The sequence below is a fragment of the Lepidochelys olivacea genome (genome assembly GCF_965140295.1).
Source record: "Lepidochelys olivacea isolate rLepOli2 genome assembly, chromosome: 4".
NCBI classification, from domain to species: Eukaryota; Metazoa; Chordata; order Testudines; family Cheloniidae; genus Lepidochelys; species Lepidochelys olivacea.
The window spans coordinates 42360811-42375099 of record NC_140414.1 but is presented as its reverse complement, the minus strand read 5'-3'; the positions used below and the strand labels follow the sequence as shown (position 1 = coordinate 42375099).

Genomic DNA, 14289 nt, shown 5'->3' with positions numbered 1-14289 from the left:
CACCCCCCGGCCGCTCAAAGAAGCAATGTGATCATTGCCTTATCCTGTACCATGACACCACAGAGAGCTGAAAATTGCTAACCCAAAGTTACAATAATAATTTAAGAATCTGTAACTAACAGACTCAGCAGGGAATTCCCATTGACTTCAATGGGGCCAGGATTTTACCCCTAAGTCTCATCTCACACCAGTGTATTCAGAAATAACTCCCCTGAAGTAAATAGAATTATATGAGCGGAGAATCAGGTCCTTTGTCTTTTCTAACCTTGATATTTTCCCCCCCGAGTGTAATCCGGGTAATGGAGCATGCTCAGGAAACATTGTTTTCTATTTGTTCTATTCTCTGATCACATTGATTGGAATGGTAAATTCTCCTACTCTCACACCTTTTGCCTTTGCTCAGGCTTGCCTTTCCATCAGGTTGTCTTTGTTTTCACCCTGTGTGGACGCCATTATACAATCTCAGAATTATAGAAATGTAGGGCTGGAAGGGAACTTAAGAGGTCATCTAGTCCAGTGCCCTGTGCTGATGCATGATGAAAAACTTCTAGACTATCCCTGATGGGTGTTTATGAACCCTGTTCTTAAAAACCTCCAGTGAGAGGGAGTCCACAACCTCCATTGATATTCCAGTGCTTAACTATCCTTCTAGTTAGAAAGTTTTTCTTAATATCTAATCTTATATGATATATGTATTTATTTATCTATATGTTAATGCTATTATGCTATAATTGGGGGTGTTTCGGTTTATTTGAGACCATGACTCTAATTTAAATAATGTCGTATTTTTCTAGTTTTTGTAAATACCCCTGTGGCGGTGTATATGTAACCCATACACCTTCTGGGTGTGGTGGTCTGTCCCATCTAGTGGCACCAAGACCACTTAGAGAGAGAGAGATAAAATGAGTCTGCTCTACGGCCTTAGCTAACAGCCAGTTGGCTTTTAGCTCATGCGGTAGAGGCTCATGCACTAAGCTCCAAAGGCACCAGGTACGATCCCACTCACCGATGACAAGGGTCTGTCAGCATTACATATGCACACCCCATCTTGTGTTGGGGTGGACAGTGGGTATACTGTCTACCAGACTGTCTTGGGCCTCACCATGATGAAGTTCAAGGGTCAGAGTCAAAGCAGAGGCCCTTGGGTTCTGGTCTCCATAGACTAATGGCCGGAGTCAACATGGGGACCCTTGAGTTCAGGGCAGCATAGCTAGTGACCAGAGTCAATACTACAGCCTCTGAGTTCAGGGCAGCATAGCCCAGTGGCCAGAGTCAATATAGCAGCCCTCACATATAAGGCAGTGTGGCCTAGTGTCCAATACCCAAGGGGCCACCACTTGGGGTGGTGGCCCAGGTAAAGCTCCCAGTACCACCCAACTCCACCAGGTCCCAACCCAGGGCCCTGACAGTGGTCATCCACTGAGTCAGTGGGGAATCCCACTGAAACACACTGACCTCACACTGGTGGGAGATACCACTTGCTCACCCTCCCTGGGTCACTTCCTACTGCACTTCCTGAAGCTGGAGTCCATGGGGCATCAGGGTCTCTGTGCTCCTCAGTGCAGGTAATTCCCTGGGACTCCTTTGGCCACAGACCTCCAGTCTGGAATTCGGGATCTCTGGCTCCCACAGGCAAGGGCTGTGACAGCTCCTTATCTGGACCCTCCACCAAAGGTCCTTTCTCTCCAACGGTCAGCCCTGACTGAGCAGGGCTGCTCCCTTTCATACAAGCATAGCACTTGGAGCATGCCCATTATGGTCTGAGGGGCGGAACTTCCTCCGCCGATACTGTGGGGTTAACCCCTTCCGGCCTGGTGAGGAGTATGCACACCCCATCACAACCCCATTGTACTAACAAACATCTGATATAGAGAACAATTATAGTATAACTGCATTTACCACCAAAAATGCAGAGACAATTGTACTGGGAGATCCTGTCTGTGATGTGAATTGCTGCAAAATTGTGTCTCAATTGCACAGTTCATTGTAATATGACTTTCCAGGTGGCTACTGTTACAGATGAACCAAAATAAGAACTTTGAATAAAAAATCCATTTGAATTGTGTGGAATTCAGAATTCAACTCCCCTGATTCAAACCTAACCCAGGTTGGATCCAACACCTGAACTGGCTACTTGTATAGTGCTGGCTTGAATGTGTCTGAAATCTCAAAAGAATGACTGATCTCATGAGACTTCCTCCATTTTTGGTTAAAAACTCACACGAAGGTCTCACGGATTTTGGTAATTCAAGTCCAGAGCTGAACCTCAGACCTCTAGCTTAATTCTACTCTGGATCTAAACACTGCGAATTGGGTGAAATCTTGGTCCCAGTGAAGTCAATGGCAAAACTTCCATTGATTTCAATGGAGCCCTTGTTTCACCCATACAATTTTATTCAGCATGTCATCTTTAAAGAAGAAGCAAACTTGGAATGTACCTCTAAAAATTTAATTTGGCTGCCCATTAGATGTCAGTATTGTTCCAATGCTATTACAGTTGCTTTTCTTGTGATATAAAGAAGCTGCACCTTACAAGAATACCTCAGAGATATATAACCTTTACAAGAACTTTCTGAATGATTGGGAATGCTTAATCCAATGGATTTTTCCTTACCTGTAACTTTTAAAATATTGCTTAAAGGTTTTTTTTCTTTAACTCTTGCAGAATCTTTCTGAGTCTAAGATGAATGTTATGGAAAAACAATTTAACTATGCCACTGAGGCTTTGAACAGCCTTCAAAACCGCCTTGAAGAGGTTAGTTTGTTAATTTTTCAGAAATAAAATATCATTTGCAGCAGACAATAACTTCCTCTACCCAATGATTTATTTGTAACATTGCTATTTAGGAGTGGAGTGTGGGGCAGGAATATATACGAAAGTCTCAACACAGCAACTGTCATCAAATATTTATGTATGCAGTGTTGTTGTAGCCATGTTCCAGGATATTAGAGAGAAGGAGGTGGGGGAGGTAATATCTTTTATTGGACCAACTTCTGTTGGTGAGAGAGACAAACTTTTGAGCTTATGCAGAGTTCTTCTTCAGGTCTGGGAAACTTAATCAGAGTGTCACAGCTAAGTACAAGGTGGAACAGATTGTTTAGCATAAGTAGTTAATACATATTCTAAGGGACCATTCAAGCTGAAGTGACCCATTAATACCACTCCAGTTATAGTGAGGAAAGTAAGATTTGGACCCTGGGGTGTTACCAGAACATAAATATTCATTAATAATAATGCTTAGATATATTTTAGCGGTTATATGTTTTTTGTCTATGGATGAGGAATTATAACTTTAATTAAATCTGTATGTATTTCTGGTCAATATTTCCTTAAGAAAGAACCCAAAACTGTACTACTAATAGCCTAGGACACTGAAACGTGAGGATGTCTACACTGAAGGAAAAAAAAAAAGAACAAAACAAACCCTGTGGCATTGAGTCAGAGCCTGGGTCAAATGACTTGGGCTTGCAGGGCTCTTGCTATGGGACTAAAAACAGTAGTAGACATTCCGGCTCTGGCTGGAGCCCTGGCTCTTAAACCCAGTGAAGGAGAGAGCCTCAGCTACAGACCAAGCGGAAATGCTATTTTTAGCCCCATACTGAAAGCCCTGCAAACCAAAGGCATGTGACCCAGGGTCTACGTTTCAAGGCCACTGGTTGTTTTCTTTTTCTTTTTTTTTCCCCCCTTGCAGTACAGATGTACCCTCAAGCTTCAGGGGCCTGGACTATTAGCAGTATAGGTTTGGATATGCATGATTTTGACCTAGCAAAAGAGTGTGACTACTTGCATGAAAACTTTCAAATGAAATGGCATGGATTCTGAACCCAGGAAAAGAAAATACCATTGCTCTCTATCCAGTCCCAGCCAGTCTTTTCTTAGAATACACTGGGGATATGTTCAAAGATGCTTTTATGTAAAATGCAGGGTAATACTGAGCACTGTCTGTGACTGAACACAAGGCAGCAATTCAGTGAAATGCTTCTGTGGATGTCATAAAGCACAAAAGCCCAATTCAAGTAGAGCAGCTGAATCTCTGGGCTGAAATTGTAGCCCTTGTGTTCTGCCTAGGATGGGGGCTTGTTTTTCCAATATACCGCAGCACCATAGTGTTTCACATTTTGGATGCCAAGAGAAGGAAATGTGGATATTGTGAATGGATACTCATGACAGAGGCAGAGGATATAGAAATAAATACTGGATATTCAGGTGGCGATTTATTTTGGGTAGGGAAATTGCTCACACACACACACAGTTCCCTGTTCCCAGTACTTCACATTATGAAAGGAAGACAAACCTATAGGGAAATTTCATCAAGAGGGACAGTGGCTAAACAGGCAGTAGCCCCCTCCCTCCCTCTCCCCCCCCCCCCATGTTCCAGCCATGGTACTTTCTGTAAAATGTCCACATGAGTGATGGTATACATAGAAAAGGAGCTGTTTCCCTAGAACATAGCAACATGTTCCCCTGGACAAAGAGCATGTGCTAAGCAGAAAATGATAGTAAAGTTAAAGTTGCTTAAAGCTCTTGCTGAGTACTCTGTCCTACTGTCAGAAGAGTCAGAGTACGCAGCAGTGCAATGAATAGCAATGACTTGGGCAGCCTGGCCTGGCTGATGGAGGTATCAGAAGGGACTAATTTCAGATTAGTAATTCCTAAGGTCTGGTCTACACTATGGAGTTAGGTCGACGAAAGGCAGCTTACAGCGACCTTACTATGGAAATGTCTACACTTAAATTTTGCACCTGCTCCACTGCACCGACTTAATGACTCCACCCCCACGAGCAGTGCAGAGTCAAGGCTGATGTCATTATGCTGACGCAGTGTCAGCGTAGATACTGTTATGTTGACTGTTACTGGCTTTCGGGAGCTATCCCACAGGGCCCCACACTGATAATACAATCAATACAAGCACTCCTGGTGAGGCCACACACTGCCAACACATGGAGCAAAGAGTAGAAAAAGCTCTTCCGCTGACATAGCGCTTTCTACAGGTGGGTTTAGGTTGGTATAACTGGGTCACTCATCGATGTAGTTATATCGATATACCTCGGTAGTGTAGACCAGACCTTAGAGTGTTTTAGCTAAATACAACGTGGAGCAGATCAGTGCTGTATATGCACAGAAAATACACAATCCTTGCCCTGAAGGGATTAGAATGTCTAGACACACAGATGAAATCCAGGGGATGTGGATACAACATAAAGCCAATGAGTACGGTAGAGAATTAACACAACTCTGTTAGTTCCATGGATTGTAGTTTATGTTTTCATTGGAGTTGGGAAGGGAGTAGGAAAAGGACAGAAGGTGAAGAAGAATAGTCACAGCTGGTTCCCAGAGTATTTATCATTAGCAGACCGAGCTTTGCAGAATTAGCTTGTTCTGCGGATGAGGTACGTGAGTGAATTTGTTGGCTCAGATTCTGTTCCCTTATGTTGTTAAGTTTACATAAAACATATGGAGAGGGGGAGTTTCTTGCCACAAAAACAATCGATTAAATAGACCCACATGGGCCTGACAACCAGCTCACTTGGAGCCTGTGCCTGATTGTACTTAATTTCCAATCAAACAAAAGGCTTTGGAAGATGTTCTCCTTTGCAGTTTAATGAAATCCAGTGCAAATTTAATGAAAAGGCAAAGAATTACCTTCACCACTAGATGTCACTGAAGCCCTAAAGATTTTTCAGAACTTGGGACTTGTAGCCCTTTAGTCATTGAAATTAGTTGTGCTCAAAATACAAATTCAAGACAGTGAATGTTTCAATCATTTGCATTCAGAAGCAGCAAATAAACTAGTACTATAACATATTGTCTGCAGGAAAAGGCTCAGTCCAGTTGTTGCATCATGCCCACTGTAAACAAACGGGGACAGATCATTAGCGGGTATAAATTAGCCATACTTCACTGAATGGAACCACATCACAGTTGTCTCCCCTGTTGGCAGTCTGAACCAAGAGGTTAAGGACTGAATGGGCATGATGACTGTCACTTGCAGAGGTGGTCAGGATTGAGGAATACGCCTGGCTATGTAAGGAACTTCTGTTAGCCATGCTGTATTCGTTCTGTTGATAAATTAAGTCAAGGCATTCAGGTCATCACTCAGGCAGTTTAAGAGGCCTTAGTGTAAATGAGAATTGGGCTCAAAGTCTCCAGAACTTTAACCCAGCACCTTCTGTGAGCATTGAACTCATGATATAAAGATGTTTAAAGTCTACTTTTGGGTAATTCATTTTTCAAAATAAAAAGAGCCATGATTCCAGCTCTCTAGACTCACTACGGTTTGATTTCTAAATAGTTTGTGCAGAAGTAGGGTCTGCTTTATAGTCACTCCAAAACTGCTCAACAGAAAAATCCCAAATAAAGTTACTATAAGTGCAGTGAGTTTCTTCATCCTATTAAACAGGTTTCACCATCAGGCTTGTTAGAATTACACAAGGAAATAGAAGTATGCCCTAGTAGTTGATGAAAGAGTCTCAGTACCTTTCACTCAGTAGTTACAAGCTAGCTCGACTGCCTGAATTCAAACACTGCAAGAGGTTAATTATTCTATTGAATGAAAATGGGGACTAAATTTTGTGTCTGCTAAACTTCTTTGAACTTGCTAAGAACCCTGTGGGCAAGCAATGATCCTGGGGTCTACACTGAGTCAAGCCCATTCAGGAAGAGGTAAACCAAACAAAAATGGCAATTGTCAAACTGTAAAAGAAGTACAGTAGAGTGCAACACCACTTTAATATTAATCTCTAGTGAAAGTCTATTGAAATCAATGTACTTACACTACAAATTTGACCACAACATTCTATTTGTATTTGATGGAATAATAAGGAATAGTTTGGGGAAAATATAATATTTAATTCTGAGAGGCAAAGTTTTCCTGATTTTTTTTTCACTTTTGCAGGGCACAGTCCAAATAATTTTGCATATGCATAAAAGAAGCCTTTGCATGATATGTTGTTTTAGAGTTGGTAAAGTATTTCATGGACATAATACATGGCCTATCTATTAACGGTCCTTTATTTGACAGGGATTGGATTCAGTGTTCCTTCAGATCTCTCAGCTTAAAGATGATTTCTATTTTATTGAAAACTTCTTGAACCACACAGATATGGGAAACTCAAAGTCTTATGTGTCCACATCTGAACTCTTAAAAGAAACAGAAGAAGATACACTTTCAACTCTGTCTCCATCTTCCCAAAATTATGGTGGGTCATATACCTCAGTCCAGACTAACATTTAAACCCATTATTTATACTCACTATAGAGATACATTTGGAAAGATAAAGATAAAGCAGATTGACAGGAATTGGATGAATTTCAGGCAACCTTGTATTGAGTTATTGTACATGCTGATACAATCTTTAACAGAGGAATGCACTTGGTGTTTTGAAGGAAGACAACAACACTATAGAACGTACCAGTGTAATTTTGCTTTGCTGTACATGGGGGAGAAAAAACTCTTTGATTTCCAATTGTAATTGGTTTATGACTTGAAACTTGAAGTTAAATTACCCATTACATTATTTTAACTTCATAGCTACAAAATACAGTTTGTTGTTCAGCCCTTTAAAAGTATTTCACAGTATTTGTGTTAGTGACTCTAACTGGTTAACTATACATTGTATCAAGGGATGTTTTCTTTTACTGATTCTAACTTTACTTCCCTTTCTGTTCTTCTATTACTCACCTAAACCTCTAATTCAATGTGGAGACTTGTCTTGCAGAAGCTATACAGTAGCTAATTAATATCCTCCAAGTAAGAAATATACAAAATACAACCCCACACACACACACACACAATTGCTTGAAAGAGACATAAAGATACTCAATAACTTTTCTTCATGAGCCCTATGCTTTTATTTCAGCATAAATGAGTAGTCAACACAAACAATAAAGAAAAGAGTAACCCGCCTTGGTCTGTTCCAACATGCCAGCTGGATCCATAGTTACTACTAATATCTTTCAAAATACTGATCAAGAAAGTTACAAGCCACTGAATGGAAACTATGTTTCATATTTTGACCAGCATGCCAATCATCTGAATTGCCATTAGTTTCACATCAATCTGCATGTCATTATTATGAATTACAGGCCAGATCCTCAGCCATTGTAAATGGGCAGAGCTCTGTGGACTTCACTGAATCAAAGATTATTCATATCTGCTGAGAATCTGGCCCTACTGTTTTAATGCTTACTGACAGCTATTAGCAATAGCCACATACCACGTTGGATGAAGAATAAAAGAACATAGTAGGGTCAATGTCCCTAAACAATGATTGAATAACTTCAGAAAACAAAAAGAAGCTGGTGAGAGTGTACACTGGGTATAATTGTTTTTCAGTATCAGAATTATGTCATTTAAAATAAATTATGCAACAGTTGTCTTTCTGCCATTAGTGATAATAAGTAATAAGTAATAATTTCACATGAGTTTTGATGTAATGAAAGAATTTGCTATTATGTCCACTGTAGCACCAGTGAAAGACCCAACACACCCAGTTCTTCTGGATCATCAGACACAAGTCATGGAGCCAGAGACAGTGGAAGAGAAGCACAAAATAAACATCCCTTTCATAAAGAAACTTACAGGTGAGATCCTTGTTGTTGGAAGACATTATTTGCAATCAAGCAGAAAGAAAAAATGTCAGGAGCCTACAGGGATCCCACCTGGAAGGTATTCACCAGGGCTGAAGTTCACCCGAACAAAAGGCACAAAAACACCTCAAAATAGGATTTACGTGGTGCATAGATCTTGTGTAGGCCCTACCTCAACAAGCGTGAATTTCATTCCAGATAAGGAGGTAGTGTCTGGGTGAGTTACATCCCCAGCAGCTCTGCACAATGCAATTTTATTTTGAAGATCTATGTATTTGAGTTTCAATGAGTTAATGAGTTTCAATGCAAGACAGTGCTTAGAGTATTCCTGTAGATGGTATAAATGACCTTGAACAACAATGAAAATGTTGGTGAGGTCATATCTTTTACTGGACTAACATACTGGTGTAAGAATATTGTATATTGTGAGAATGTTGTTGTAGCTGTGTTGGATCCAGGATATTAGTTCCAATAAATTCCACAGGTCAATTATATGTTGTGCAAAATATTTTATTTATTTTTAGATTTTTAAATTTTAAATTTGTGGCTTTTTAATTTTCTTGGTTGTTTCTTTGTTCTTGTATTATGAGAAAGGGAACATGGGCAAGTTCACTTTTGCTTCCCTACACCATTCATATTTTCAGATTTCTTTTATCATGTCATCTCTTTGTTATCTCCTTTCTATATTTATTAGATATTCCTGATTCTGATATCAGGTCAGTTTTACACTGGTGTAATGTGATTTCTTCAATTCTAATACTAAAATACTATTTTTAAAAATCTTTCCTCAGATAGAATTCCCTCCATGCTTCTAAACCTTTTATTTGTTCTTTTAAGGGCCTATTCTGTTTCTGCTGTATCATTTGGGGGTGGCCAGAGATTAATAGAGAAATCAAAGTGAGCTCATACCACTGATTTTATTTGGTTCTTGATTACTGCTGTGCACTGAGCAGATATTTCCATTGAGCAGTCCACAGTGATGCCAGGGTCTTTTTCCTGACTAGTCATAGTTAATGTGGAAATCATCAGTGGTTCAAACTTTCCATTCTAATGTACATTGCCTTGTACTTGCCATGTGGTATATTGAATATCACCTGCCATCTTGTTGACCAAAGTCCTAGCTTTGTTATTATTTGCTGTAGTTCCCCACAGTCATCTCTAGTCTTAAATAACATAAATAATGTAATGTCATCTGTACCTTTTACCACCTCGCTGTTTATGTTGACAGGAAAAATGTGTTAATACCATGCATATGTCTATAGAACTCATCATTCTATAATTAAGATAATGTACATGATCCTGAAGTGGCTTTATTTCATCATATAGTAATTTATCCTCTCTCATAAGGACACTAGAAAGTAGAACAGATTCATTTATGTTCTTTTGGGGGCTGCATCAACCAGTTGCAATCAGTCATTTGCAGGAGAAAACCTGACAGCTTTGTTTTATTTTTGTTGATTGTTCTTTTATCTAATTCAGTAAACTACCTGGTGACTGGTTTGTAGAATGGAGAGGATATTTATTAGGAGAATGAAACAAAAGAGGGAAATGATAAAGATGGATCAGAAGCCATATGGATGGTGTAAATGGCTAGTGTGTTTACTCGGGTTCTTTTAACTCATCATGCATGGAGTTACCACCAGCCAGTGGACTCCACTCGACATGGGTAGAAATGCACAATCCACCTACTGCAAGGGTAGAAGAGCTGCTGCAATAGTATTTGCTCCACTGGAGCCCTGCAAGGAATTTTGGTCAAATAAATGTGCCCTATCAACAGCCTGGACTGTGGCTATAAAACCCTAACCTTAGCAACATGGTTATCTATTACATAATGATAACTGAAAAGAGTGATTGGCTAGGAATCCTTTGAGGCTCCATCCTTGATTTTGAATGGATTATTCTGGTGTAAATTCTAGGTGAAAATGTAAAAGATTGCACATTTTGACGTACTGTTTTGATTCAAATAGACCTCCAAGTCTTTTTCTATGGTGCTGACAAAAATGCAAATGGATACCTGACATTAACTGAGATAGAAAAGGTCCTGGGAGAAGATGCACCTCAGAAAGAGGAATTGGAAGAATTTGATGATGATAACAATAAGATGTACTCCTACCTTGAATTGAGAAAAGCCCTTGAGCTGACAGGTAAGTATTTTTTAAAAAACAATGAGGTTTATTTCTTAACTAAACTTTTTTCTCCCTTCCATCCAAACACTTCTTCCTCTTTCTGAAAGATGGAATTAGGGCTTGTCTACAGTTCAGAATTTGCTGAAATAGCTATTCTCCAATAATTACTTCAAAATTAGCCCTCATGAGGACACTTTTATTCTGGAATAATCATTGCAGAATAGCTATTATAGGCCTGGTCTACACTGTGAGGGGGGATCAATCTAAGTTATGCAACTTCAGCTATGTGAATAACAGAACTCCTTAGATAATTTGCCCTCCAAAAATCATTATGCTCATCAGGGGGCAAAGATAATAGGATCCTTACTATAGTTTTTGCTTTAAGATTCTCCCCTCCAGTTCTTACTGCTATAAGCATTTAATTATTTTGTTAACTGACATATAATAATAAGGATATTAAATAAAACCAGTAACACGCTGCAGGTAGTGCCATTATACCTCAGACCTACATGTATAGCTTGCTGCCTTTGGCCTTCTTTTTCACAACACATTGGTATCTTAGTCATGTGAATATTACAATTCTGTTGCCATTTATGATACATATGGACTACTCCAACTCTTAGTCAAGTGATCCTCCATCCAAAATGTTCCAAATTCCCACTGACGTCAGTAGGGCTATTTATGTAAGTAGGAATTGAGGAGTTGGGCCATAATGATGCTCTAAGGCCATCCTAAAACACAAAGGTTTCCTATTCTCTCAATGTTGCTAGTTTCTGTTTATTACAAAATGATATATAGTACTACAAATTTGTCTACATTGTTCTAATAATAATGTCTGTTATGATAACTGTCTCACATGACCGTCTCATGAAGAAATCAGGGAAAGATAGCCCAGATGAACCTAGTATAAGGTAGATGCACGACAGGTTGGAAAACCATTCCCAGATGGTAGCTATCAATGATTCATAGTCAAGTTGGAAGGGCAAGTGGGGTCCCCCAGGGATCTGTCATAGGTTCAATTCTACTCAGTACCTTCCTAAATGATTTAGATAATGGCATAGAGAGAACGCTTACAAAGTTTGCAGATGATAGTAAGCAGGGAGGAGATGCAAGTTCTCTGGAGGACAGGATCAGACTTCAAAATCATGTCAAAATCAGAAACTGGAGAAATGGTCTAAAATAAATAGGATGAAATTCAAGAAGGACAACTGCAAAGTATTGAACTTATGAAGAACTAATCAACTGCACAAATAGAAAATGGGAGATGACTGCCTAGAAAGGAGAAAAGGATCTGGGGCTTTGTGATGGGATGTACTGGCCCCACACTGGAGAGAAAGGGGTTAAGGCAACACTCTGAGCAGCAGAAACCCTGCCCCCTCACCTCTGCTGGGCATGCTCCAACTGCTGCTGCAGTATAAAAGGGAGTTGCACAGCTCTGTCAGGGCTGACCACTAAGGAGGGAAGATGCACCTTTCTGGCTCCAGATGAGGAGCAACCAGGAGCCCAGACCAAGGGAGCAGGAGATGCTGCAACCCAGGCAGGCACCCATAGAGTCCCCAGAGAGATTATAGGTATCTGCAGCACCCTGAGACCCTGAAGACACCCAGACTCAGCTACAGGAATCAAGATAGGAAGCCCAGGGAGGGACCAGCCAGTTTCCCTGCAGTAGTCGGTGTGTTATGGGTGGATTCTCTGATGAAGTGAGCTGTAGCTCACGAAAGCTTATGCTCAAATAAATTGGTTAGTCTCTAAGGTGCCACAAGTACTCCTTTTCTTTTTGCGAATACAGACTAACACGGATGTTACTCTGAAATCTGATGACTATGTGGCAAAACCTATAGCCACTACCAGGGTCCTGGGCTGGGACCTGGTGGAGCAGAGAAGGCCTGGGTCCCCCTACCTGGCTGCCCTGCACCCCCCGGTTCTGGGGAGTGGCCCACCAACTCTCCCCCCCCCGCCCTCCTTCTACTGCCTCTGGCCATTGGACAGTGCTTCCCTGCAGACAATGGGAGCCCTCCTCACTCTGGCCATTGGGCTGTGCTTCCCTGAAGACAAGGGGAGTCCCACTGACTCTGGCCACTGGGCCACGTGACCCTGAGACAGGGTGCAACCCTAGTGGCTGTACTGTGGGGCTATCATGCCCTCGCCCCACCCCAGGATACTGGCCCTGTGACAGGGCTATAGTGTATCACAAACTAAATCTGAGTCCACAGTGTAATACTGTTACAAAAAAAGTAAACATCATTTTGGATTCTATGAGCAGGAGTGTTGTAAGCAAAACACAAGAAGTAATTCTTCTGCTCTACTCAGCACTGATAAGGCCTCAGCTGGAGTACTGTATCCAGTTCTGGGCCCCACAGGTCAGGAAAGATGTGGACAAGTGGAGAAACTCCAGAGGACAGCAACAAAAATGATCAAAGGTCTAAAAAACATGACCTACAAAGAAAGATTGGGAAAAAAAACTGGGTTTGTTTAGTCTGGAGAAGAGAAGACTGAGGGGGGACATGAGAAAAGTCTTCAAGAACATAAAAAGCTCTTATAAAGAAGAGGATAAATTGTTCACCTTAACTACGGAGGCCCGGACAAGAAGTAATGGGCTTAAATTGCAACAAGGGAGATTTAGGTTAGACATTAGGAAAAACTTCCTAATTTTAAGGGTAGTTAAGCACTGGAAAAAAAATTACCTAGGACATTGTGGTATGTCCCTCACTGGAGGTTTTTAAGAACTGGTTACAGAGGGATGGTCTAGATAATACTTAGTCCTGCCTCAATGCAGGGGACTGGATTAGATGACCTATCAAGGTCCCTTCCAGTCCTACATTTCTCTGATTCAGAATAGCTACATTAAGCTGAATTCACCATAAGAAAAACTTATAATTCAAACTTCTGTGTTTCAATGTGCTTAAGATATGACCCCATCTAACAGTGAATCTTTTTGTATTACAGAGTAATTAAGAAGACTAATTACAAGGCTGAGAGATGCATGCAATGTTCTGGATCTTTATTTTATTTTACAGGAAAGAAAATCACTTACAGGTTTATTTTTTAATTGGTCATTCTTTTGGAACAGCAAAATATCAATTATATAATGATAAAATGCCCCTTATTCCAATATGCACACCATATTTACCATAGATGCCATGTATTGCAGAATAGCTAGAGAAGGAGACTTCTCAAAATGTTTAACTCACTTTGTAATTGTAAGTACATAGACAAAAAAGGAAGACAAAGGAAATATTATTGATCAAAATGTTTTAAAACCATGGATTTAGTATTAAAAATTGTTATGCAACTTAAGCATGTCTTTTTAAAGTTTTATTTACTTCAGTATATAACTTCTACTTTATTCTTCCTTAAGTGCTCTAACAGATAGTCGATGATTACTCGTTTACACCCCCCCACCACCATCAGTTAACACCGTAATACTATTTACTTGGCATATCAAAGAGTGAAATCCTTCCATCATCCACATAATAGATCTGGGATATGGAACAGAAATTACTACATATTTTGATCACAATGTGTCAGGTGTGGCTTCTTCGGATGTTTGCATGTTCCAAATGGTGATTTACC

The 14289-nt window shown here is 40.3% G+C and overlaps 1 protein-coding gene across 2 annotated transcripts in view; it reads left to right on the top strand.

Moving 5' to 3' along the window:
- Positions 1–13995, top strand: part of LOC311519934 (EF-hand calcium-binding domain-containing protein 14-like) — a 51854-nt gene extending 37859 nt beyond the window's left edge. Inside the window, exons 6-10 of one of the 2 annotated variants that reach the window (XM_084627046.1) lie at positions 2666–2755; positions 7023–7200; positions 8468–8584; positions 10558–10734; positions 13663–13995. In XM_084627046.1, coding sequence (XP_084483172.1) covers positions 2666–2755; positions 7023–7200; positions 8468–8584; positions 10558–10734; positions 13663–13667 — 567 coding nt within the window. In that variant the 3' untranslated portion in view covers positions 13668–13995. The remainder of the gene's footprint in view (positions 1–2665; positions 2756–7022; positions 7201–8467; positions 8585–10557; positions 10735–13662) is intronic. The other variant, XM_084627045.1, reaches the window with a different exon arrangement.
- The last annotated feature ends 294 nt before the right edge of the window (positions 13996–14289 follow it).